At 51.3% G+C, this 22595-nt stretch overlaps 7 protein-coding genes across 7 annotated transcripts; 4 read left to right on the forward strand and 3 right to left on the reverse strand.

Moving 5' to 3' along the window:
* Window positions 1-5076: 5076 nt before the first annotated feature.
* SPBR_04482 (uncharacterized protein) lies at window positions 5077-5627 on the forward strand (the record flags this gene model as incomplete). Its single annotated transcript, XM_040762765.1, has 2 exons — window positions 5077-5288; window positions 5402-5627. 2 exons carry the CDS (start codon window positions 5077-5079, stop codon window positions 5625-5627), a joined length of 438 nt encoding a protein of 145 aa, XP_040621315.1.
* Window positions 5628-6170: 543 nt separating this feature from the next.
* Window positions 6171-7304, forward strand: SPBR_04310 (alcohol dehydrogenase; the record flags this gene model as incomplete). The annotated part of the gene is made up of 1 exon (XM_040762593.1): window positions 6171-7304. The coding sequence occupies one exon, from the start codon at window positions 6171-6173 to the stop codon at window positions 7302-7304; it is 1134 nt and encodes a 377-aa protein (XP_040621316.1).
* Window positions 7305-8076: 772 nt separating this feature from the next.
* SPBR_04090 (uncharacterized protein) lies at window positions 8077-10764 on the forward strand (the record flags this gene model as incomplete). The annotated part of the gene is made up of 1 exon (XM_040762374.1): window positions 8077-10764. One exon carries the CDS (start codon window positions 8077-8079, stop codon window positions 10762-10764), a length of 2688 nt encoding a protein of 895 aa, XP_040621317.1.
* Window positions 10765-11441: 677 nt separating this feature from the next.
* Window positions 11442-13141, forward strand: SPBR_04187 (cytochrome P450; the record flags this gene model as incomplete). The annotated part of the gene is made up of 2 exons (XM_040762470.1): window positions 11442-11576; window positions 11654-13141. 2 exons carry the CDS (start codon window positions 11442-11444, stop codon window positions 13139-13141), a joined length of 1623 nt encoding a protein of 540 aa, XP_040621318.1.
* Window positions 13142-13257: 116 nt separating this feature from the next.
* On the reverse strand, window positions 13258-14058 carry SPBR_09177 (uncharacterized protein; the record flags this gene model as incomplete). Its single annotated transcript, XM_040767303.1, has 1 exon — window positions 13258-14058. One exon carries the CDS (start codon window positions 14056-14058, stop codon window positions 13258-13260), a length of 801 nt encoding a protein of 266 aa, XP_040621319.1.
* Window positions 14059-14529: 471 nt separating this feature from the next.
* SPBR_04341 (uncharacterized protein) lies at window positions 14530-15546 on the reverse strand (the record flags this gene model as incomplete). Its single annotated transcript, XM_040762624.1, has 1 exon — window positions 14530-15546. One exon carries the CDS (start codon window positions 15544-15546, stop codon window positions 14530-14532), a length of 1017 nt encoding a protein of 338 aa, XP_040621320.1.
* Window positions 15547-17932: 2386 nt separating this feature from the next.
* Window positions 17933-19948, reverse strand: SPBR_04143 (uncharacterized protein; the record flags this gene model as incomplete). The annotated part of the gene is made up of 4 exons (XM_040762426.1): window positions 17933-18035; window positions 18074-18713; window positions 18780-19302; window positions 19373-19948. The coding sequence occupies 4 exons, from the start codon at window positions 19946-19948 to the stop codon at window positions 17933-17935; spliced, it is 1842 nt and encodes a 613-aa protein (XP_040621321.1).
* Between the last annotated feature and the right edge of the window lie 2647 nt (window positions 19949-22595).

Below are 22595 nucleotides of genomic sequence, written 5' to 3' on the forward strand. Positions count from 1 at the left end.
ATTTATCTCCGTTAAAACGAGAACGACGGTTATTAAAATAATCGTTTTAAGTCGGATTAACGTTAAACGTAATATTAACTTTCGGTTAAATATAATTAATAGTAGTAAACGATACGACTTATTAGTTTACTTATACGGTGTCGAAGGAGAAAAAGGTAATACTTAAAAAAAAAGTATACGTTTAATACCGTATAATAACGACTAAAATTATTTTATTTTAATAGTCGGGTAGTAATATATCGTAAAATAGTTCGTTAATAAATAATTAAAGTTTATAATATAATTAATTATATAACGTATTTATAACGGTCTCGTTATTTTAATAACTTACGAAACGGTTATATTACGTTATAAGTATAACCTTAAGTTTAAATACTTTTACGGATTAAAAGTTATCGGGAGTGACTATATTACGTTATAATTATTATATAATATTAGTAAACTTAATACGGAACTTATTTTCGAGAAGGGTTTTTTAATAAAATAAGTTAATAATTATTTAATACTTTATTTATATTAATAAGTTACGGTATTATTTACGTATTTTACCGTCGAGACGGATTTATAAGTCTTTAATAATAATTATATTAATACGGTTAAAAAGATCGTATACTTTTTAGTTTTTTATATTTTAAAAGAAGTTATTTATAAAGTCGGTCGTGTTTACGTCGTTTTAAAAAGTAGTAGTATAATTAAAAACGGGGATAAAAAACGGGATAATTTTAATATTCTACTTATTATTAATACGAATACTTATATCCTTTTATTTATTATATCCTTCGTACGGTTAATCGTAACGGTTTATTTAGTTTATTTTTTAAATAAAAATAATATTACTTAACTTTAAAGTCTTTCGTATAACGTTAAACGAAGGAGATCGTCTTTTATATTAACGTCGGGAGTTATTAAACCCTCGTAAAGTAATAACCGTCGGATACCGTAATTTAAACCTATTTAAATAAAAGTACGTTAAGGTCCGTAAAAACTCGGTGATTCGTCCGTATTAATAACTCGTCGTTTTACTTCGAGATACGTAAACTTATATCTTCGTATCTCGTTTTTAATTAACGTTATACGACGAGTAGTTAATAGTATAATAATATATTATAAATGTAACGTTTAAAGACGGTTTAATCGGTTTTAAAACCTTTATTAAGTTAAACTTTTAAAATCCGAATAATAATTATTATTATTAAAAAACTCGTTTTTTTCCTTGTATAAAAAACCCGTTACTTAGTTTAAAAAAACGGATATTATTAATAAACTTATTAATATTAAAAGAGTAAGTAATAAAATTAAAAACGTTATTATTTTATAAATCGTTATAATTATTAAAGTAAACCGGTACTTTATAATAAAGGTTAAAGATTAAAACCTAACGGATTAATTTTAAAAACGGTTTTTTATTATACGTATAAAACCTTTAAAGGTTAACTATTATTATATACGTTCGTTTAAAGGTAAGTCCGACGTATACTTAATTTTTAAAATAACCGAAAGGTTTATTAAGTCGGTCGACTCCGTCTTTTTATACCTTTTTAAAGTCTTAACGGTACTTACGGTTAAAAGTACCGTAAAAGGATTATCGTTCTCGTTTTTATTATCGAGTAACTAATTTATAATAATTACGATTAAAGTTAAAGGTTATAAAATATTTTCGTAAAAAACGGTATTATTTTATAATACGATTATAATATTTTCGTTAATTAAAAGTTATTAAAGTTAAAAAGTTAATTAACGGTAAAAGATATTATCGTCCTTCGTATTTTCGTCGTTCGTTACGGTTAATACCGAATACTTTATATTAATAGTAAAGTACCGACTCGTAGACTCGTCGAAAGTCTTAAATACGTTTAAAATATTTTAAAAGTTACTCGACGATTACTCGTCGTCTTTAAATTTTATTACGGTGTTAATTAAATTATTTTTTAAAACGTCGTCGTTATTTTAAAGGTCGTATCGAGTACTTTTTACGGGTTATTTTATCGTATTTAAAGTTATTTATTATTTTCTTCGTATTACGAAACCGTACAACGGTAAATAAAGGTTTTATCGGTAAAAAAAATTAACGGGAGTTTAACCGTTTATAAAGGTTTATTATAAAATACGTCGGTAAAAACGTATTTAACGTTTTTTTCGTATTTTAATAAAGAGTTATAAATTATTTATCGTATTTCGAGTAAAAGAGTTTTTATATAACCTTTAAATAAACTTAATAATTAAGGTTACTTAAAAATAAAGAGTTATTATTAAATATTACGTTTAAATACGTAATACGTCACTAACTTCGAGATATTAAGTAACGGAATAAGAAATAAGGTCTTATATATATTACGATTTAAAATACCTTACGATAATATAAGTCTTAAATAATAGTATAATATAATATATAATAAATGATTATTAATTTTATAAACTATTTATATAAATTTAAGGTCGGAGAAAAGGTTTAATATAACCGTTATATAGTTTAATTAAACGATACGTAACTTAACGTAATATTAAACTCCCGTAAAAGGAGTTTACGCGTAATACGATCCGTTATATATTTTATATAACCTTTTCGAGAAGGGTAAAAAACTTAACGGTCTTAACCGTACTCTTCGAACTAAGGGTTATTCCGGTCCGTTTTATAAACGTAACGATTATAACGTTATCGTTATTATCGTCGTTATCTTCGTCGTCGTCGTCGTTACGGACCGTTACGACCTATTTTCCCTTTTTAACCGTCCGAGACGGGCCCGGAACGACCGTAACGGTGCGTTTTACGGTAGGCCGTAATTTAAGGTTTAAAAAAAAATAATTAATTTATAGTTATAATAAACCGTGTCGTTTATATTTCGTACTTACCTTTAACTTTAAACGTACACTTACTAGTATTAAAATTATAATAGTAGTTTCCGTAAGATCCGTTATTAACGTTTATAAACGTAACGTAATCGGTGAACGGTTTAAACCGTTTAAAATAATAACCGTAATTAACCGTTATAAACGTACTAATTGTTTAAATTAACACTACTTTAATATTAAAACTACGTTATAAGGTTAACGTAATCGTTTCGGTTTAAAACGTAAATAAATTATAAGAAACGACTTATTATAAATATAAATTTAATACGTAATAACCGGATATAATTAAAAATAATTTTTAATAAAAAAGTAAAGGCTCGTAATAGTTTATAATATATTATACGTTCGATTAATAGTTTAACCGTATTTATAATTAAAGGGTAGTTTACGGTATTTTAATCGTTTACTACCGTAGTTAACTACTCTCCGAAACGGATCGAATCGGACTTAAAGTCTAATATTTAATAAATCGGAACGGTTAATTATAGTTTTATAAAAAAACCGTAAAAAATAAATTTAACTATAACCGACCGTAATATACCGTCGGATCGGTTACGAAAAGGACCGTAACGTTACGGTTTGTTATTAAACCGACTACGTTAGACCGGGTCCGGGGTAAAAAAGTATTTAAATCGTTAAGGTCCGTAATAACCGTTCCGTTAATTATAATAATTACGTTAACGTTTAAAACGTCCGTAATAAACGCGACTTTAACCGTAATAAGTCCGTTATTAACCGTAATAAAACTATTATTAACTACACCGTTAATACTTATAACGTTTATAACGTCCGTAACACTTACTTTACTTATAACGTATACGTTAACGTTTATAACGAAAGGGTGGAAAAGGGTTTTATTAATAAAAACGTCGGGAGTTATAATATATATAAGGTTTAACGATATCGTATTTCGAGTGTTTAAAACGGACCGGAAAAGTAAGTTATTAATAAAATTTCTTTAAAATTTTAATATCGTTTAATTCGTTTAAACTATATAAAACTCTTAAACGTAATAAAATATACGTATATCGTTTATATTATATACGAATTCGTTTTAAATACGTATTATTACTATTATCGTTATTATTATTATAAAAAAAAGGGGTTTTTAAATCTTTAAATTACTTTACTTTTCGTCTTTTTCGTCGTTAACTTTTTATAAGTCTTTATAAGATTAAATTAATTAAAGACTATTATTTCGATTATATTCGTCGTATCCGACGATTCGTAAAAATTTTCACGTTTTACTTTATTTTAACTATACTTTCGTCTTACTTTTTTCTTACGGTCGTATAAATAAATTATTATTAACTTTTAACTATTACGTATATTTTCACTTTAATATTAACATTACGTTTTATCTCTTTTCGGATCAAAACTACTTTTATTGTTTGTCTATCTCCCACCCCGGCAGCCCTAAAAGCGAATTGTACCAGGCAGAATCAGCCCTGTACAGCGTAGTAACAAGTTAATAGGAGCACCCGTACGTCCGACGAAGGAGGGCGGGAGGGCCATGTTAGTAATGAGTAAAAACAAAAACCGCTCCAGGAGCGACATTAGGGTAATAAGTGTAATAAACAAATAGGGCGAGAGGGGAAAGGAGCCACGCAGGGATCCTCGTAAAGAAAGTGTAAAAGGAAAAAAAAAGAAGGCGGCGGGGGGTGGTAGAGACCGGGTTTGGAAACTGAATCAAAGAACTGCCACGAAAAATCTAGAGAGAAGAAGAAAATGAGAAGAAGGGAAAAAAGTCAACAGTACAAGAGAGAGACGTCGAGAAAGAAGAGCTGTATTTATATGCGGTCGTCGAGGCGGCTGCGAGCGCGGGCCAATCAGGAAGGAATTTAGGGCCCCATATTTCCCAATTGGGACGGCCGCCGACCCCTGCGGCCACAACAGTGTGTTCTCCTTTACAATATTATTCATAATTGTGATCAATTTCCGACCAACTTTTAAGCAGCATCGTCAACGACTCGATGATGTGGCAAGAGTCGACTTCCCGCACTTTTTCACGGCACACGAAATGGGGTCACCTGCCTCATCACCCGCGTTCGATTGCTGCTGCACAACGCCTAGGTCAACGGCGTATACGTTTTGCGACATTGGCATCCAAGCCAAAACAAGGACTCGTCCCTAGAGGACCTCGACTGCGTCCCATCCACACTCACCTGGCAGACAGAGTTGCTTCTCGAGTTTTACAAGGCCCGACAGTCGCTACTCCAGCCGCTCATGACGGAAGGACGACAGGACACAAGTACAGGCACAGACACTGGCACAAACACAAAGGCTGACAGCTGGGCCAACTATGCGGCCGTCGCCGACGCCTCTGGCCAAATCTGCCAGCTGTACCGCCGCCTCCATCGTCTGGCGCCCATGTCCTCTTTGCTGCGCGACCTGCATGCCATCTTCGTCGCCGGCTTCATCTTGATGAAGTTGCAGGCGTCCGTGGCGAGTTATGAAAGAAAGGGAGGACACCAAGGCCCGAGACGCCAGTCTTTTTCTGTGCGCATGGCCGGCGGGAAAACAGAAGAGAGTCCGGTGACACTTGCAGCAGATATTATGAATATTGGAGCTGGGAGCTGGGAGCTGGGAGCTGGGCCTGCCGAAGGGTACCATATTGCCCCGTGGCTGCACACGTCACGATACCAATTGATGAGCTGGGAGGACATGGCACCTCCGGCATGTCCGCTGGTATCGAGCTGGACCTCGAGTCGGACATCCATGGAATCGAAAGGCTGTTGTCGAGGGAGGGACTGGACTGGTTCACAGCGGTGTTTTAAGAGTACGCAAAAGACTCAGGGATGCCGTACAACGGATTATCATTGCTGCAAATTAGACGAAAGCCAAAGGGAGCCCACCCCGCTAAGGAGTGGCTTGTGCAAGAAATCACGACAATGCCGACGAAGCACTGGATGCACTCCGCTTACATCATAAGTAGAAGCCACTTGTATTGTCCCCAGCGCTTCAGGAGACTAGTGCCGCCCACATGGTCCGCCGGTAGGTGGATGCGGCAAACTTACGGATTGGCGGATTTGGCCTCTTAGACGACCCCTAGCTGTTAGTGCCGATACTCCCATCTTGGCCGGATAGAAGAGACGATGTGGGAACAGCGGGGCTGGACTTCAATGATCCGAGCGGCAGAGCAGCGGCAGAGTGATTGCAAAAGTGTCAAGTCAGGGACCACGGCACGATATCCAGAAAGAACCCTACAAGAAAGAATCCCAGATGCCCGGTCGGCGAGAATTATAACACAACCAGATCTCGTTTCGAATTCAACAATACACCCGCGCACATTCATCCACACACATCCACACACACACACAATGTCTCGCACAACGACGGCACTGCTGGTGCCCGAGCTCAACGGCAAGTTTGTGCTGCAACAAGTGTCACTGGAGCCGCTGCAGCCCGACGAAGCGCTCGTCGAGATCCACGCCTCGGGCGTCTGCCACACCGACCTCAACTGCGCCCTGGGCCGGCTGCCGTGCGAGCCGAATGCGGTGCTGGGCCACGAGGGCGGCGGCGTCGTCGTGGAAACGGGCAGCGACGTGACCGAAGCCACGGCGGGCGACAAGGTGCTGCTGTCGTTTGCCCACTGCGGCGCCTGCCCGGGCTGCCAGTCGGGCCACCCGGCCTACTGTTACCACTTTAACGACCGCAACTTTGGCGGCAAGCGGCCGGACGGCACAACGGCCCTGTTTTTGGGGAAGGGCGAAGCAAAGAAGCCGGTCCACAGCACCTTCTTCGGCCAGAGCTCGTTTGCGCGGCTGGCCATTGTGCACCGCTCGAGCATTGTGCGCGTGCCGGCGGACACGCCGCTCGAGCTGTTTGCGCCGCTGGGCTGCGGCATCCAGACGGGCGTGGGCGCCATCGTCAACACGCTGAAAGTCAAGCAGGGCAGCTCGGTGGCGGTGTTCGGGGTGGGCTCTGTGGGGCTGGCCGCTGTCATGGCCGCCAAAGCCGTCGGAGCCACCACCATCGTGGCCGTCGACCTGCACGCCGAGCGGCTCCAGCTGGCGCAGGAGCTGGGCGCAACGCACGGCGTCATCGGCGGCTCGGACCTCGACAAGATCGTCGCCGACATCCGCGCCGTCTGTCCGCCGCCGGCGCTCGGTGTCGACTTCGCAGTCGACTGCGCCGGCGTGCCCATTGTGGTCGAGACCATGGTGGCGTCGCTGGGCATGAACGGCCGCGCGGCCACGGTTGGCGCGCCCGGCCTCGGGTCGACTGCCAAGATCGACATCTCGTCCCACCTGACCTACGGCAAGGAGTATGTTGGGTGCTCCGAGGGCGACAGCAACCCGCCCGAGTTCATCCCCTACCTGATTGACATGCACCGGCAGGGCAAGCTGCCGCTGGAGAAGATTATCAAGTACTACGACGTCAAGGACTATGAGGCGGCCATCCGTGACGCGCACGCCGGCAGGACGGTCAAGGCCGTTCTGAGGTGGAATTAGGCGTGGGAGCGAGTTGGTGGACATCAAGGAGACGGTATCGATGCACGTCATCAACTATAGCGCGGTGTACGGAGTTGTGTGCGTGGAAGTTCTAGCCAGTCGTGATGTAGTGATGTTCCAAATCAGACATTCATATTACATCAAGTTAGGACACGTTAAACTGGTTCGACGTATATTTCTCATGTTTATTTCAATGTATAATTTAGTGTTTTACTGCTACTTCTCGTCTTCTGGTTTTTTATACTTGTTACCTATCTAAATATGTCTTTAATAAGATCTTGGTGACATGTCGCCGGGTTTTTCTTTTCCCAAGATCATCCTATTTCTCCAACTACGCCCTGCTTCCGAAGAAGTTGCCGGATGCCTAGCCGATGCATTCGCCGAGTCTGGGCAGCTTGATTTTACACTCACACATGCGCGCTACTAAATACTAAAGTAGTAAAGTTCAAGCTAAGAACTTGGCAGTTCAGAACGCGGGGGAGAGCGAAGATCTGCCAACGACCAATCGCTGGAACAAGGTCCAGTCCCTCTCACTCTGGGTGGCAAATGTCCAATGCGCTGTAGACGGCCTTCATGTGACACCTGTCGTGCCTTTGCCATATCCCCAGTTCTCTACAGTCCCCACAGCCCGTTTTCACCGGCACATCTCCCCACAGCTCGTCCGCTTCACATCTTGTTTCTTCTGCGCCCGCCCATGCTATCTCCGGCGACTGGTGACTTGACTCGCGAAACGAGCAAAAGAAACTCAGCTGAGCTCCGACTCCGACTGACAATGTCCGACCCTCCAGTCCCGGTCTCAACCGCGTCTTCCACCTCGGCCACCGCCACCACTACTGCATCCTCCACCTCCTCCTCCTCTCCGTTTATCTGCTCCGTCTGCTCCAAGTCGTACAAACGCCGCGAACACCTGCAACGCCATGCCGTCTCACACGCGTCCGTGCCGCCGCACCGGTGCTCCATCTGCGGCAGCGGATACCGCCGGGTGGACGTGCTGAAGCGGCACTTTGTGACGTGCCAGACGCGGCAGGGCGGCGCTCTCTCGGTCAAGAGAACAGCATGCGACCGGTGTGTGCAGTCGAAGCGGGGCTGCAGCACGGGACAGCCGTGTACCAACTGCGGCGTCAGGGGACTGGCGTGCCACTATTCGTTTACGAGAGCAGCAGCAGATGAGACACAATGGCGTGACGATACGCGCATCGAAGATGCCGAGCACGACGACAGTGTCAACGAAGGCACCAACGACAGGAACGACAGCACAAATGGCGGCGGTCGTCTCGGCGCTTCAGACAACCATGTCGACAACCGCCTTGTACTCGTCGACGGCATGAACGGAATACACGGTTCTTTCGGAGACACAGTCCTCCCAGCAAACACAGCTCTCTCCACGACCGACATCGACATGCCCACGATGTTGGAACTCGGCCAGCCGTCGCCGTTTGTCTACTTGGATGGCAGCGCTGCCGAGTTTCTCTTGGACAGCAGCCACTCACACGGTGCAGCCGACAATGACAGCTGGCTGGACTTTTTGAATTTGACAACTGCGAGCGCGAACATGACTGCAAACACACAGATACACAACCAAGTGGACAACGCAACAAACGTCCATGTGCTGGCATCATCGACCGGTCATGTCCCAGCCCAGAAACAGCTGCCCATCTCATACACGTTCTACTTTCTCGACAACTTCACAAAGAAGACCGGGCTGGTCACGTTTGACTGCGGCACGCGCCGTCAGGCCCTGCAGGTTGTGGAGTCGTTGGGGTTGGGTGATACCGGTGTCGGCCGTTCTGCGGGCCTCCCATCTCGCGATGTGGCCGGCGTCGCCGACCCGTTCCTGTCTCTCCAGCCCTCCCTCTCACCCTCACCGGCGCCCTTCCAGGACCCGCTGATTGTCAAAACCCACCAGATCCTCTTCCGCATCCGCGAGGTCGCCACGGTCAAGCCGCGCAACAGCACCGTGACGCTCGACTGGTCGCCCGCCGTGGAGCAGCAGTGCCTGCAGTTCTTCTCGCCGGGCAACCTGCGCAAGTTCCTGGCGCTCTACTGGGCGCGCTGGCACCCCAACGTCAACATGGTGCACCGGCCGACGTTTGACGCCGTCGACGCCAAGTGCGTGCTGGTGGTGGCCATGGCGCTGATCGGCGCGTGCATGTCGCCCGACGCGAGCGACTACGAGCAGGCGCGCATCTGGTTCAACTGCGTCGAGGAGGTGGTCTTTATCGACGACGACTTTGGCAGTCCGCCGCGGCCGGGCGCGTCGGGCGCGTCGGCGGCGGCGTTTGACCCGCTGGCCCACCGCCGCACGATCCAGGCCCTGCAGGCGTCGTACATTGTGTGCCTGTACCAGAACTGGGAGGGCACCGACGAGAGCAAGCAGCGCATCCGGCGCTATCGCTTCAGCACGGTGGTGTCGGTGGCGCGGGACATTGGCATCGGCGCCGCGCGGCACGTCGACTACGGCGGCACGGCGCCGACCGAGACGCACGACTTCCACTGGAAGGCCTTTGTGGCCCGCGAGCAGCTGATTCGCACGTTCCTGTGGATCTACCTGCTGGACCAGGCCTTTGCCATCTTCAACAACCTGCCGCCGCGCGTCATGATCAAGGAAATGGTCATGCACACGGCCTGGCCCGAGTCGACGTTCCAGGCCACGACGGCCGCCGACTGCGCGCGGGCGGCCCACCAGTGGCTGCGCCGGTGCGCGCTGCACAACGGGCACGGCATGCGCAGCCTGCTGCACTGCACGCTGCGCGAAATCGTCGAGTCGTTTTGCTCCGCCCCGCTGTCGCCGGCCGTCTGCCGCGCGTTCGCCGACCTCGGCCCGCTGAATCTGTTTTGCATCGTCTCCGCCTTCCACTTCCTCCTCTTCCAGAAGCAAAACTCGTTTGGCGGCGAGGACCAGCTGCACGCCATCCGCACGGGGCTGGCCAACTGGAAGGCCGTCTGGGAGCTCTACAAGCACGAATTTGCCTCGGGGCCGCCGCACACCATGGTGCCCATGCCGCCAGCAAAAGCAGGCAAAAAGGCCCGCCATGCCGACCACGACGATGACGACAGTAATGACAACGACGACGACGACGACGACACAACCGCGCCCGAAGACATGTGGCGCCGCACGGGTTTCATGCGGCACTCGCCCGAGTACTGGCTGCTGGCTCACATGGTCATCAACCAGTTGTCGTCGTCCTCGTCGTCGTCGTCCTCGTCGGTGCCGGCGTCATCGACTTTGTCGACTCGGAAGCCAACAGGGCTGTCTAAACAATCGTCTGCACGGATGCCCACATTGATGCCGACATATATGAATGCCAGGACTGACATGGCCGACGAGAGCGAGAGCCTGCATGCACACCCTGCCGTTGACAACACCGCCGCCGACCCCATCCTGACAAAGTACGACGAAACGAGCATGCGGCAAGTCAACGACTTGATTAGCCAGTTTAGGAATGTACAGCTAATGTAGGGCGGGCGTAGACGGTTTGCATGGCGTATTACGGAGACGGCGTTACGGAGGAAAGACAGTATTTACATCGTACGACGAATGGCACATGTCACTCCCCACGACTGCATCACTGTTCAAAATTATGTGCTCTTGTCTGTGTTCTTGACATTCTTTTCTAGATGCCTATGGCGAAACTCGCATGTTAACACTAGCCTTGGACTCCGTTTACGAGGTCCACCTATCTTCTCGCGACGTTGGGGTACATCCAATGAAGCACAGCATCCACCTCCACAGCCTCCCACATCATCTCCTAGTGCCTCCCACATCCGCCATCCCACAGAGGCCCGACGCTTCCCCACACTTTAGCTATTCTTGCAAAGTCTGCTGTCAACTATCACCAATATCGGAACATCTTTTGTACACTGCCCGGTGTACTCCGCATTTGGTCTACCTCCCACATCTTCCCCGGATAATTGATACGGGGAATGTTTAGTCGATCGACGACACGACGGTGCAGTTGGCATCCGAATCTGAGACCAATGAGATGAATGACAGCCAGGTCCGTCCAAGCGGCGATGCCATCATGGCATTGTAGATATAAGTTTGCAAACCTTGCAATCCACTTCCACGTCGTTTGCTCTTTTATCTCCCGTCCCCTCACAACTGCGTCTGATATCACATAATCTGACTACAACACAATGTCTTCCATCCTCCACGCATCTCTCCTCCTCCTCTTGGTGACCGGCTTCGTGCGGCTGCTCATGGTCGGCCGGCGGCCCAAGAACTACCCGCCCGGCCCGCCCACCATTCCCATTCTTGGCAATATTCATCTTGTACGTGTAGAGGACGCATCAGCTTTGTCTAAATTGTCTACCCTCACGGTCCACTGACCACTGACAAACGGCCACAGATGCCCAAACGCGACCTGCATCTCCAGCTCCGCAAATGGGCCGACCAATACGGCCCCGTCTTCTCGCTGATCCTCGGCACCCAGACGCTCGTCGTTCTCAGCAGCGACCAGGCCGTCAAGGACCTGCTCGACAAGAAGAGCAACATCTACTCGGACCGGCCGGAGCTGTATGTCGGCCAGACGCTGGCGAGCGGCGGGCTGCGGCTGCTCATGATGGGCTACGGCCAGACGTGGCGCGGGTTCCGCAAGCTGATCCACTCGCTGCTCAACGTGGCCGCGTCCAAGGCCTACCTGACGTACCAGGTGCTGGAAAACAAGCAGATGCTGTACGACCTGACGCAGACGCCCGAGGACTTTTTGTGCCACATCCGCCGCTACTCGAACGCGCTGACGACGACCATGGTCTTTGGCTGGCGCACGCCGACGTACCAGGACGACAAGCTGATGCAGCTGTTTGACGGCTTCGCCGAGTTTGCCGACCTCAACCAGACGGGCGCCGCCGCGCTGCTGGACGCCTTCCCGCTGCTGCGCAGCCTCCCCGAGGCCCTCAACCCGACGCGGCGCCTGGCCAAGACGCTGCACGCCAAGGAGAAGGCGCTGTACCTCAGCCACTGGCTCAAGGCCAAGGACGAGATCCGCAAGGGCACCATTGCGCCGTGCTTCTGCGTCGGCCTGGCCGAGGCCCAGAAGAAGGAGGGCTTTTCGGACGACCAGGCCTGCTACATCTCGGGCACGCTGCTCGAGGCCGGCTCCGACACGACGTCCAGCACCATCTACGCGTTTGTGCAGGCCATGCTGCTCTACCCGGCCATCCAGAAAAAGGCCCAGGCCGTCGTCGACGCGGTCGTGGGCGACGCGCGCCTGCCCACCATGGACGACGACGCCGAGCTGCAGTACGTGCGCGCCATTATGAAGGAGACGATCCGGTGGATGCCGACCACCATCCTGGGCGCGGTGCCGCACGCCGTCACGGCGGACGACGACTACAACGGGTACCGGATCCCCAAGGGCGCGGGGGTGCTCAACAACGTCTGGGGCATCAACATGGACGCGACGCGCCACCCCGAGCCGCGCCGCTTCGACCCCGACCGCTACCTCGACGACCGCCAGTCGCTCGGCGAGGCCGCGGCCAACCCGGACGCGGCCAGGCGCGACCAGTTCACCTTTGGCGCCGGCCGCCGCATCTGCCCGGGCATCCACGTGGCCGAGCGCAGCCTGTTCCTGGCCATGTCGCGCATTCTGTGGGGCTTCGACATCACGCCGGCGCTCGACGCCAGCGGACAGCCCGATCTGCCGGACCAGGAGAAGCTGACGCAGGGCTTTGTGTGCATGCCCCAGGAGTTCCGCGCCACCATCCGGCCGCGGTCCGAGGCACGCAAGCAGCTGATCGAGGCGGAGTGGGAGGCGGCCCAGACGGAGAATCTCGACCCTGTCACCAAGCAGTGGAAGGACAGCTACATGGACAAGAGTTGGACGGTAAAGACGTAGGGAGGACGAGGGAAGGAGGCGTTCTTGGAAGATATCCTACGTACAGCAGTAGCACTATCACACGGTTAAGCACGACATTTGATAGGAAATTTTGACTCTTGTCTAAGAAAACGACGTCACATCCCTTTGCCGCTTCCCTCCAACACAGTAATGGTATGTACATACTTGACCTTGCCGTCCTCCACCCGGATCTCGTGGCTGTCCGGCATGTTGCCCAGCGAGTTGAACGCACACAGCACGTCCACGGACCCGACCGTCTCGTCAATCACGTACCGCCGCATCGCGTTGGCCTGGGCGCTCCCGCCGCGCGGCAGCGACGCGCCACAGGGCCGGGTCAGGCTCGAGCCCTCGACGCGCTCGCAGTTGGTGCCCCAGGGGATCGAGTCGGCGGCGTTCTTGTCGGTCCACATGTCGAGGTAGGCGTCGCCAATCTGCTTCAGCACGTCGCGCGACGGTTGGTCGGCCGCGGCGAGGGGCGCCCACGACTCGGCCTGGATGTACCCCAGCGTCTTGGTTGCGTTGAAAAAGAGCGCGCCCGTCGTGGCAGCAATCGTGTCGATCATCGTGATGACGGACGGGTCGCCGCCGTCGTGCCGCAGCTGCGTGGCCAGGACATACGGTCTGGCGCCGCCGGCCGCAATCAGCATGGTGTAGCTGGCGCAGGCGACCGTGTCCGCCGTCGAGCGGTTGGCGTCCAGCGTCAGCGCCGTGCTGCCCAGGACGCCCTTGGCCAGGTCTGCCACCTTGTTGTTCTCTCGGTACGTAAAATTGGTCGCCAGTTTGAGGCCGTCGGTCTTGCCGCTGCGCTGGGCGGCAACGTACGTCTCGGCCGAGGCCAGCAGAGCGTCACGAGAGCAGGCCGCGAGGACGGCTGGCAAGAGGCCAAGGAGGCCAAGGGAAGTCGGTAAAAGATGCATAGCCGACGATGGAAAAAGGTTCGTCTTTTTGTGATGTATTCACTACAATTTTGAAATCCATTTGACTCGGATGTTTACTTGGCTGTCTGGCAGGCCCTGTCAACAATATTTGTTCTCCACCGAGCCGACACCATGCGACATGTCCAAGCACAATGGATAATATCGCAGTCTATTGCATATGTCGTGTCGGTAGAATGGACCCTTGATGGTGTCTCGTTGTTTTTCCCGCCACGGCTTCGGGTTTGTCCTTAGATTGCGATGTTTATTTATATTGCATGTTCCGTCTCGGCATTGCATGCGGCTTCACCCAGGGCCATCCTCAATACAGTTCATTACTCTCCGATATCGTACTTATCCAAGACAAGAAAGACAACATGAAATCCAGAACGCCGCTCATGAGACCTGAAGACAACCGCAGAATATATACATCATTGCACTTTTACATTTGAATTTCCTCAGCACCCCCTCCACTCATGCATAATCAGACTTGGCTTGGCCGCTCTCGACGTGCAGCTGGCCACGCTTCGTCTCGCCCAAGATGCTCTTCTCGCTCGCGTCGTCGCGGTCTTGTGGTGCCCTTTGCGTCTGCGTCAGGGTCGTGGCTCCACCGACGACGCCGGACCTGGACAGGGCGTCGAGGTCATAGGTGTCGGGCCGGCTTGACGTCTTGTGCTTGGTGGCCGCCTCTTTCAGGAGCAGCCGCAAGAAGGGAATGGCGGCCGCAATGACGGTCACGGCCGTCTCGGCGCCCGACCAGATCAGCAGGTTGGCCGTCGTAAAGGTAAAGTCCTTGGACCGCTGGCTGCCCAGGATAAAGTACGTCTTGATGATGGCGGTGATGCCGGCAAACACGCCGAGGCTCATGGCCAGGATGACGGCGTACTTCTCCGTCTTCTTCATCTGCAGCTTCCCGATCAAAAACGACGGGAAGAGCGCCAGCGTAAAGTCCATCAGCGCCGAGTAGGCGCCGGCCGCGATGCCAATGTTGACCTGGATCATGGGCTTCCAGCAGGTGCCGGCGGCATGGAGGTCCCACGCCTTCTGGATGGGGCTGCACTGGATGAAGAGCGACAGCCCCGCGAACCACATGACGACGTTGAGCGACACAATGACGAACCACAGCACATAGCGCTGCCATGCCGTGCTGGCGAGGTTCAGGAGCGTGACCGCAAAGGACGTCTTGCTGATGGCCAGGGCGATGATGGCGAGGAAGCGGCCGACGTACAAGAGCCGCAGGCCCGTCACCAGGTCCGCGCTCGAGATGACGGCGATGTGCAGGCCGACGCCGTAGTTGGTCGACGTGATGGTGAGGGCGGCGTAGGCGACGAGGCAGGCCCAGGCGGCCGCCAGCATGTGGTCGTCGACGCCAAACGTCTTGTGGAACCGCACCTTGCAGAAGAAGCGCAGCATCATAAAGACAAAGGCGACGCCCGTCATGACGGACAGCGACACGACGATGCGCGGCGCGTTCGTTTCGATGAACGCCATGGCGCCGGCAGTGGTGGTGGTGGACGGTGGCAGAACGGAACGTAATCGACTCGACAACGACACTATCTCATGTATGAGATGCAGTCATGGCGTTGAGATGTTCGTGGACGAGATGATCGTGGCGTTGAAATTGGCGTGACAGACGATATGGGCTCGAATAGATGGATCCAAGGCAAATAGGGTGGAAAACATCAAGAAAAGAAAAATTTGAAAATCACCAGACGAACATGGATTCGGGTTGTCAAAGGTTGATGTATGTCGTGGATTTCAGTCACCCGGGCCATATGACTGCCAGTCGTACACCCGGACAAACAGCTTGATCGGCCATCTTTTCCATGCATTGTCTCACTGTTCAAATGGTCTCTGTTAATTTCCCATTTTCTGTCTTGTTTGTTCTGTGTTTTTATTTCTTCTTTATTGTATGGCCGGAGTGCGTGCATCATCACGCATTTTGCCAGCACAACGCCGGTGCCCAGAGCACATTGTGTGTCCTGAGTGGCCCGGCCGCCCGGGTGCAGACGATCAAAAGCGATCAAACGCCCGGCTGGACAAAGTCACAGTTCATTTTGATGCACCCTTTTTGTTCACACATGTCAGGTCTGACTTATTCTCGTGTGTGCGTCAACCATTTAGCCGAGCGCTCGGTGTTGTCCGCATTTGCTATGGTTGCAGGCGTCAAGAGGCCGAAGAGGTGTTGATGCAATTCATGTTGGCATTTGATGCAACACTGCAGCTAGACCAACGAACGATGCCGGCAACGCAGGTGAACAAAATGCAGTATTACGACTGCTCTTAGCAGCAAGTTGATGTTAAGTCATCTACGCCTTTTCTTTGTCTTTTTTTTTCTGTGACCGCTCCCAACTTACGGCTCTCCGACGCCCGAGTGTCGTCACCATCGCAGGTCACGGCACGGCAACAGTTCGTCCACTCAGACAACAAAATTGGGCAAAAAAAAAGGTTAAACTCGCTGGCGTTGGACCCTTGGAACAGCGAGTGTCTCAAAACTTGGCTGTGGAAAACAAAGTCTTTCTTTTATCTTTCTTCTCCGGCTACGTACCATATTCTTCGTCTGCTTGGCTGCTCGTTTTTCTCAAAATCCGCTCTCGCTTCAGGAACCCCGTAATTACATGTCGCGCAGTGTAGCGACACAACGTCGATTGGGTAAAGAAGTCATGGCGTTAAGATATACGAGCAACATGCGTACAAAGTATACTTTAAAAAAAAACATAATAAATGATAAACACTACAAATAAATAAGTCTACATGTCCATGTAAATAATTTTGTACAACTGACAGCAATAGACAAAATAGTTTTTTTGTTTAAAAAAAACACACTCGTTTCGCTTTTATGTCTTGATGGAACAAAGTCTTATTCAGACGAATGCTCTTCGCCATCAAGCGACATTCCCATTGCTGCTCAACCCCAGGCCCGCATTCGACCCAGAGTTCCAGAAGCATGGAACTGCATCATCCTGTACATCTTGCGGTCGTCACCTCGATGTGGAGAAAACACTGAAAAGTACAAAATGGTCTGGCCCCGTCTGCCCATTACTTAACCGGGCAGACGAGAGACCCTTGTTTCATGGCCGTCTGCATTTTCAATCGTCGTCCCCGCATGTACCATGTCTGCCCTATCCCTGCATTGCAGTCCGCCCATCTCAATGGCACCCAAGATTGGGCGTGTCGTTCTTAGTAGCACGTTCATCTAGTCTTTCTTTCTCCATATCGCCGTCAAGGTCCTCTTGACATTGGGTCAATGCAACCCTAAGTCACAAGTCCACACCATGGCATGACAGTAAAGACGTTCTTCGTAGCCAACATCGATCGATCCCTCCGTCCAATCCCGCTCACAATCGACACACACCAGACGATAAACGAGGTGATGGACCATATGGTGGCTTCCGCCCACTACGACGACCTTAATTGTACATTCTCTTTGTCTAATGTCGTCAAGGGTGAGAAGTAGCTGCCATTGCCTGCTCTAGCCGCTGAAGACTCCTGCGGAGAGATGTGTTGAATACTCTTGCATGTTCGCAGTGTGGTTTTGCTTCTCCACATTTAAAAACGTGTTTCAGTTTACATATGAGAAACACAATTCTCCGTTGTTTTGTGTGACTCGCCGTGGAGGTGCCGTGAAAGCATACTTCTTCTACCATATGACTCCCGGCAGGTACAGTCAGGGGTCTGAAAAGAAAACATTTGGAATTTTGTTAATTGCAGACGCACTACCCCGCCATTTTCCCACTGACACGCGAGGAGAGGTTCGAAAGGGCCGATGATATTTCCAAAAGGGGGGTGCTATCGGCAAACACTACGCCTTTTGCCGGTTTGAAAAGCCACGCAATGTTCGTCGATACGAATACTTATCTATTCTATTCATTATCCCTTATTTTCCGAGGTAGCTGTTGCACGAGACCGTGGTCGACGACGACCTTGGACCGCCTACTGACTTTTCCTTGTCAGGAGCCTGGGTACCGTCCGGTTCTGGCCTGGCTGGGTCGTTGCATCGTAAAAGTCGTCTACCCACCTCGCCATATGGGCGACCTCCTGGGCACGGACCGTGGCCATGTAGGTGCCATTACTCCTAGTATTCATGTCCTCGCAGTGCCGGCCGCCGTTGATGAGAATGACGGGCGAGTCGGGCGTCGACTGGAGGGGACCCCCCGGCCGGAAGGCGCTCGATACGGAGGCAGGACGCCACGGATCGAACTCGCCGTTGACCCAGAGAACACGCTTGGCATTAAAGTCCCACCCGCCCGTGACAGCGTTCAGCATGTCTACGGTCTTGCCGGTAGCAGAGCCGTATGTGTTGGCCTGGGCTGCGATGGCGCCAACGCTCACCGGATGTTGTCCTCCACTAGCAGCCAGGGTGGGCAGGAACTCGGCGCTGTTCGGCCCAAACAAAACAGCACACTGTTGCTGGAAGTATTCGGGTGTCAAGAGCCGCGAGGCAATGGCGGGAACCCCCAGTGGCGTCGAGCCGGTCTGGTAGTAGTCAAAGGGTTCGTTGCAGAGCATCCAGGTCCACTGTACGGCATACGAGTTGTTGACGGCTCTGTCGGTGAAAAGGATACTACTGGTATTCATGCTGTTCAGACAGGCGGCCACTGGCGCTTTGGTGTTGTTGTGTGGGGCGTACTCGTCGTATCCAAACATGTCGTAGCAGACTGTACATGAACAGTAGTTAGTTGCGGACGTCATTGTGAAATAGGGATGGGCCTGTCGCAACGCACATCCCGGGAGAACCTTATTCTTGAAGAACTTGGCGACATTGGAGACCTTCGTGGCAATGTCCGTGTTGGCCCCGATGGCTCGTGTGACGCGGCTGCTCTTGCCGGAGGAGGATGCATTTAGGAGCCCAGTCCCGTATCCTTCAATGACGTCGCACATTTGGTAGAATTGCGTGTAGTTTGTATTGAGATTATTGTCCTGCCATGTCTGCGTGACTATCACCAAGGCGCTGGCAAAGTCAATCGGGTCGGTCAGCTCCGCGAGACCCCATTCGTCCTTGAAGGCGGCCAAGGCAGCCGGTGGCAGTGTCGTCGTTGCGTGGTCGACATATGCCGTGATGTCGGCGAGGTCGCGGCTGCAGTTGGCGGGCATGCCGGCGCGGATGGGCTCAAAGTACTGCCAAAAGTTGTAGACGGCCTGGACGGGGGCGCTGGATGCGTGGTAGGCCCAGAAGGTGTCGGGAGCCAGAGAGGCCGTCCATGCGGCGAGTGCGCCACCATACGAGCCACCAGACAAGATCCAGGGCTGTCAGTACAAGCAGTTAGCAAGGCGGTCGATGGATCCAGAGAGAGAAAGACGACGGGAATAAGCTCACCGCATTCGGTGCGTTGCTTCGCTTGCTGGTGCCGGCTGTGGGATCAAACAGCAGTTGCACGTTGCGCGCAAAGTACGTCATGTCATGGATGGCATTGTGCAGCGTCAGGTGCTGTAGCGTCTGTGTCGTCAACCGCGGAAACGGCGACGACTCGCCATAGTAGCGGTGCTCGACGACGAGGACGGCTGCGTGGACACGCGCGGCAATCTGGGCCACGAGGGACGGTGGGAAGAGGAAGCTGCAGTATGGATCGAGCGCGGTCTCGCCCGGCGTCGTGACAATGACGGGGTAGCCGGGCCCGCCCCAGGTGGCATTGGACCAAAAGTAGCGCTGCTTGAACGTGCGCTGGGGCTTGCAGCTGGACGTCTTGGTGGACGAGTGGTCGAGCAGCTGGTCAAAGTAGGCAACGCCGGAGTTGGGCTCGGAGCCGTTGCAGACGTGGACCGGCTTATTGCCCACGAACTTGCGGTCCGGCACCGGCGGCAGAGGTCTTTGAGGAAAGAGGGCGTCCGCTGTGTGGATGATCAGGAACAAAGCAATGAATCCAAAAGAAGGCCATCGTGAAACGAGATGCATCGTGGCCTGTGAGGGTGGGCGATTGGCGAGAGGGTGCGAGACAAAAGGGGGTATCAAGACAGAACGTCGTCAACACAGGATCACCAAAACACCCAAGATGCTCGCCCAATCGGGGAAGTACACAGGGCTTGGACATTGTAATCCTTCCTCGGGCATTACTTTTCTTTTGCTACAACGTTACCCTTCTTCGCAATTTACCTCCCCCATTCCTGCCGTTTTGTTGACTCTCCGCTATCCTCCTCGGTCATCTCGAGGATACTTCCTTCTACATCCGGATAAAGCAGTCCCCGCAGCAATTTATTTGCCCGACGTGGACTGCATGAAGGATGTAAACAGGAAAGAGCATATGTTATCTACAAGCGGCAGGTGCGCTCGGAACCACCTCCTGTACAGAGCCGTGGGGGCAGCGGGTAAATCCCAAAGAAGGCGTGCTTGCACACGAACTCAAGAGAGAAAATGATGAATATTGGCGAGCACATCCAGTCTCGGAGCCAGACGTCGTCGTTCTTGTCCGGCTGGCATCGCCGCTGCGGTACGGCAGCACTCCGCATAGAGGCCGGCGGAGACCCTCGGCGCTCGCTTCCCCACAGTCACGTAAGCGCAAAGGTCAGGTTCTTGATGGCCTCCACAACGAATGAACAGACTCAGCAAACCGGCCGGCAATGGGAGGACGACAGTAGGTTTGGTCACTTATTGGGTGGCGACGCGCTCGCCTGGGGAAGCTTTGAGGCGTGCAACCCTTCGATTGCGCCTAAGACTGGGCTTTATTCATCCCAAGGTCGACGATGGGTGGACGACTAAGAAGTCGCAAAAAGGCACATTCATGTCTTTCTGCGCTACAGAGCACATGATCACAAATGGACGCAATGGCCGTTGAAATAGCATGCGCTTAGAGGGATGTACATGCAATAATGCGCAGTGCAAAGTGCCGGTTTGGTAGTGTGAGGTACTGTGGCTGGCAGCGTCCTTTCGCGACGCCAGGGGGGATTCGTGCTCATCTTCAGTGGGTGGTTCTGCTCGTTTCAGTGGACGACCCGCTGAAGCCCGCGGGCACAGGGCCAGGCCAGGCACCCGACTACGCCGTGTGGCAGGTTCCTCAACTACGACCTGTGACCTTTCTGTCTCCCTTCCGCCCTCACTTCCCCTCGCCTGTTCGTCGCCTGGTTTGAGGGGAATTGCGGGACGTGAGAAATCTGCCAGTGGCCTTCGGACGGTGTATGGCGTCGTCGGTGTCAAAGCCATCCTTGCCACCTTGGGTGCCTGACAAAGGCCGTTCTCTGTTGGTCATTGTTGTGCGGTGGGCATGACGGAGTTAGCTGCTACCGCCTACGTTGTAAGTCTTACTTGTGCCGCTACATTGGAATTGGACGTAAAAGATACGGCGAGGGCCAAGAACGGCCAGGCACAGGAATGTACCCTATAGTCGGGAGTGGGCGCTACACAACCTGTAGGGCCTCGTGTTCTATCAGCCCCCTCTGCGAGCTTTCTCTCCGTTGCTGATACGCTGATGGTGCGTGTTCCTGATCGACGTCAGACCTCCAAAGACACCAAAGACACCAAAGATACCAAAGTCCAAATCGCGATGATAGACGGCCGGCGAGGCGGGGGAGGGGACAACTAATATGTTTTGCAGGTCTGGTGATCGCCGACTGCCTAGTGCATGCTGTAGTGTCGCTTCATCTCATGTTTTTGCTGACAACGGGCCCTTCGAGCCACTCGAGCCACCGTAAGAAACTCCGTTTCAAAAACACAGTCGAGTCAGGTAGACAGATGGACCAGCGCAGAAAAGTGAGTAGGCACCTCGTCGCACACAGTCGAACGCACACCAGCAATCGCGATGCGAGCCTTGTCCCCATGCAAGGGCTTGCACGGGAAGCGCAAGGGGTCTTATTATTGTTTTTATTGTGAGTCTGCTCAGGTGTGGCTTTCCGCTTGGGAGGCGACAGGGTCTGTTTTGTTGACCGTGAATCCTGCGCTTCTGGCGGTCGATTCCTTGCGCAATGGAAGCTGCACATGGGCTGCAAGTGGGCTTAAAGTGGAGGAGCTACAACGCATTGGAGCAAAAGCACTGGAAGTGGATTACCGGCGGAGGCCGCGGAGACGGTGGACAACGGCGCCAGCGGGATGCTCGGGCTACGAAATGGAGAATGCGATATATAAAGGCTCACGGGGGCAAAAAGGTACACTCCAGAAAAAAAAAACGCTGTTTCGAAAGGAAATATGTCGCACTCTGGAGCCATGAGAAAATAAGAAATATGTCCCGTCACGAAACACAGTGGGCGAGAGGCAAAGAGGCACAGAGGCACAGAGGCACAGAGGCACAGAGGCGCAGAGGCGCAGAGTTACAGGACCGCAGGAGGCAGATGGTAGCTCAGCAAACTCGGCGTACCTTTGTGCCCGACCAAACCGTCATCTTTTTTACAAAGGCGGTGTGTTGTGCCTGTATTTTGGATCCCGTGCCCTGTGCTTTGTGCTGTGTGCCTGTGCTTTGTGCCTGTGCTTTGTGCCTGTGCATCCCAAACTGGAAAATCCGTGTGCCTGTCCTTTTGGTGTAATGTCGTACCGTCGCCTCCAGCCCTTGCCGCTCTGTTTTTGTAAACGCATTTGTAAACGCACACCCTCTGCCGCTGCGGTGTGCCTTGCGGGC

Source organism: Sporothrix brasiliensis, assembly GCF_000820605.1.
Source record: "Sporothrix brasiliensis 5110 chromosome Unknown Cont16, whole genome shotgun sequence".
NCBI lineage: Eukaryota > Fungi > Ascomycota > Sordariomycetes > Ophiostomatales > Ophiostomataceae > Sporothrix > Sporothrix brasiliensis.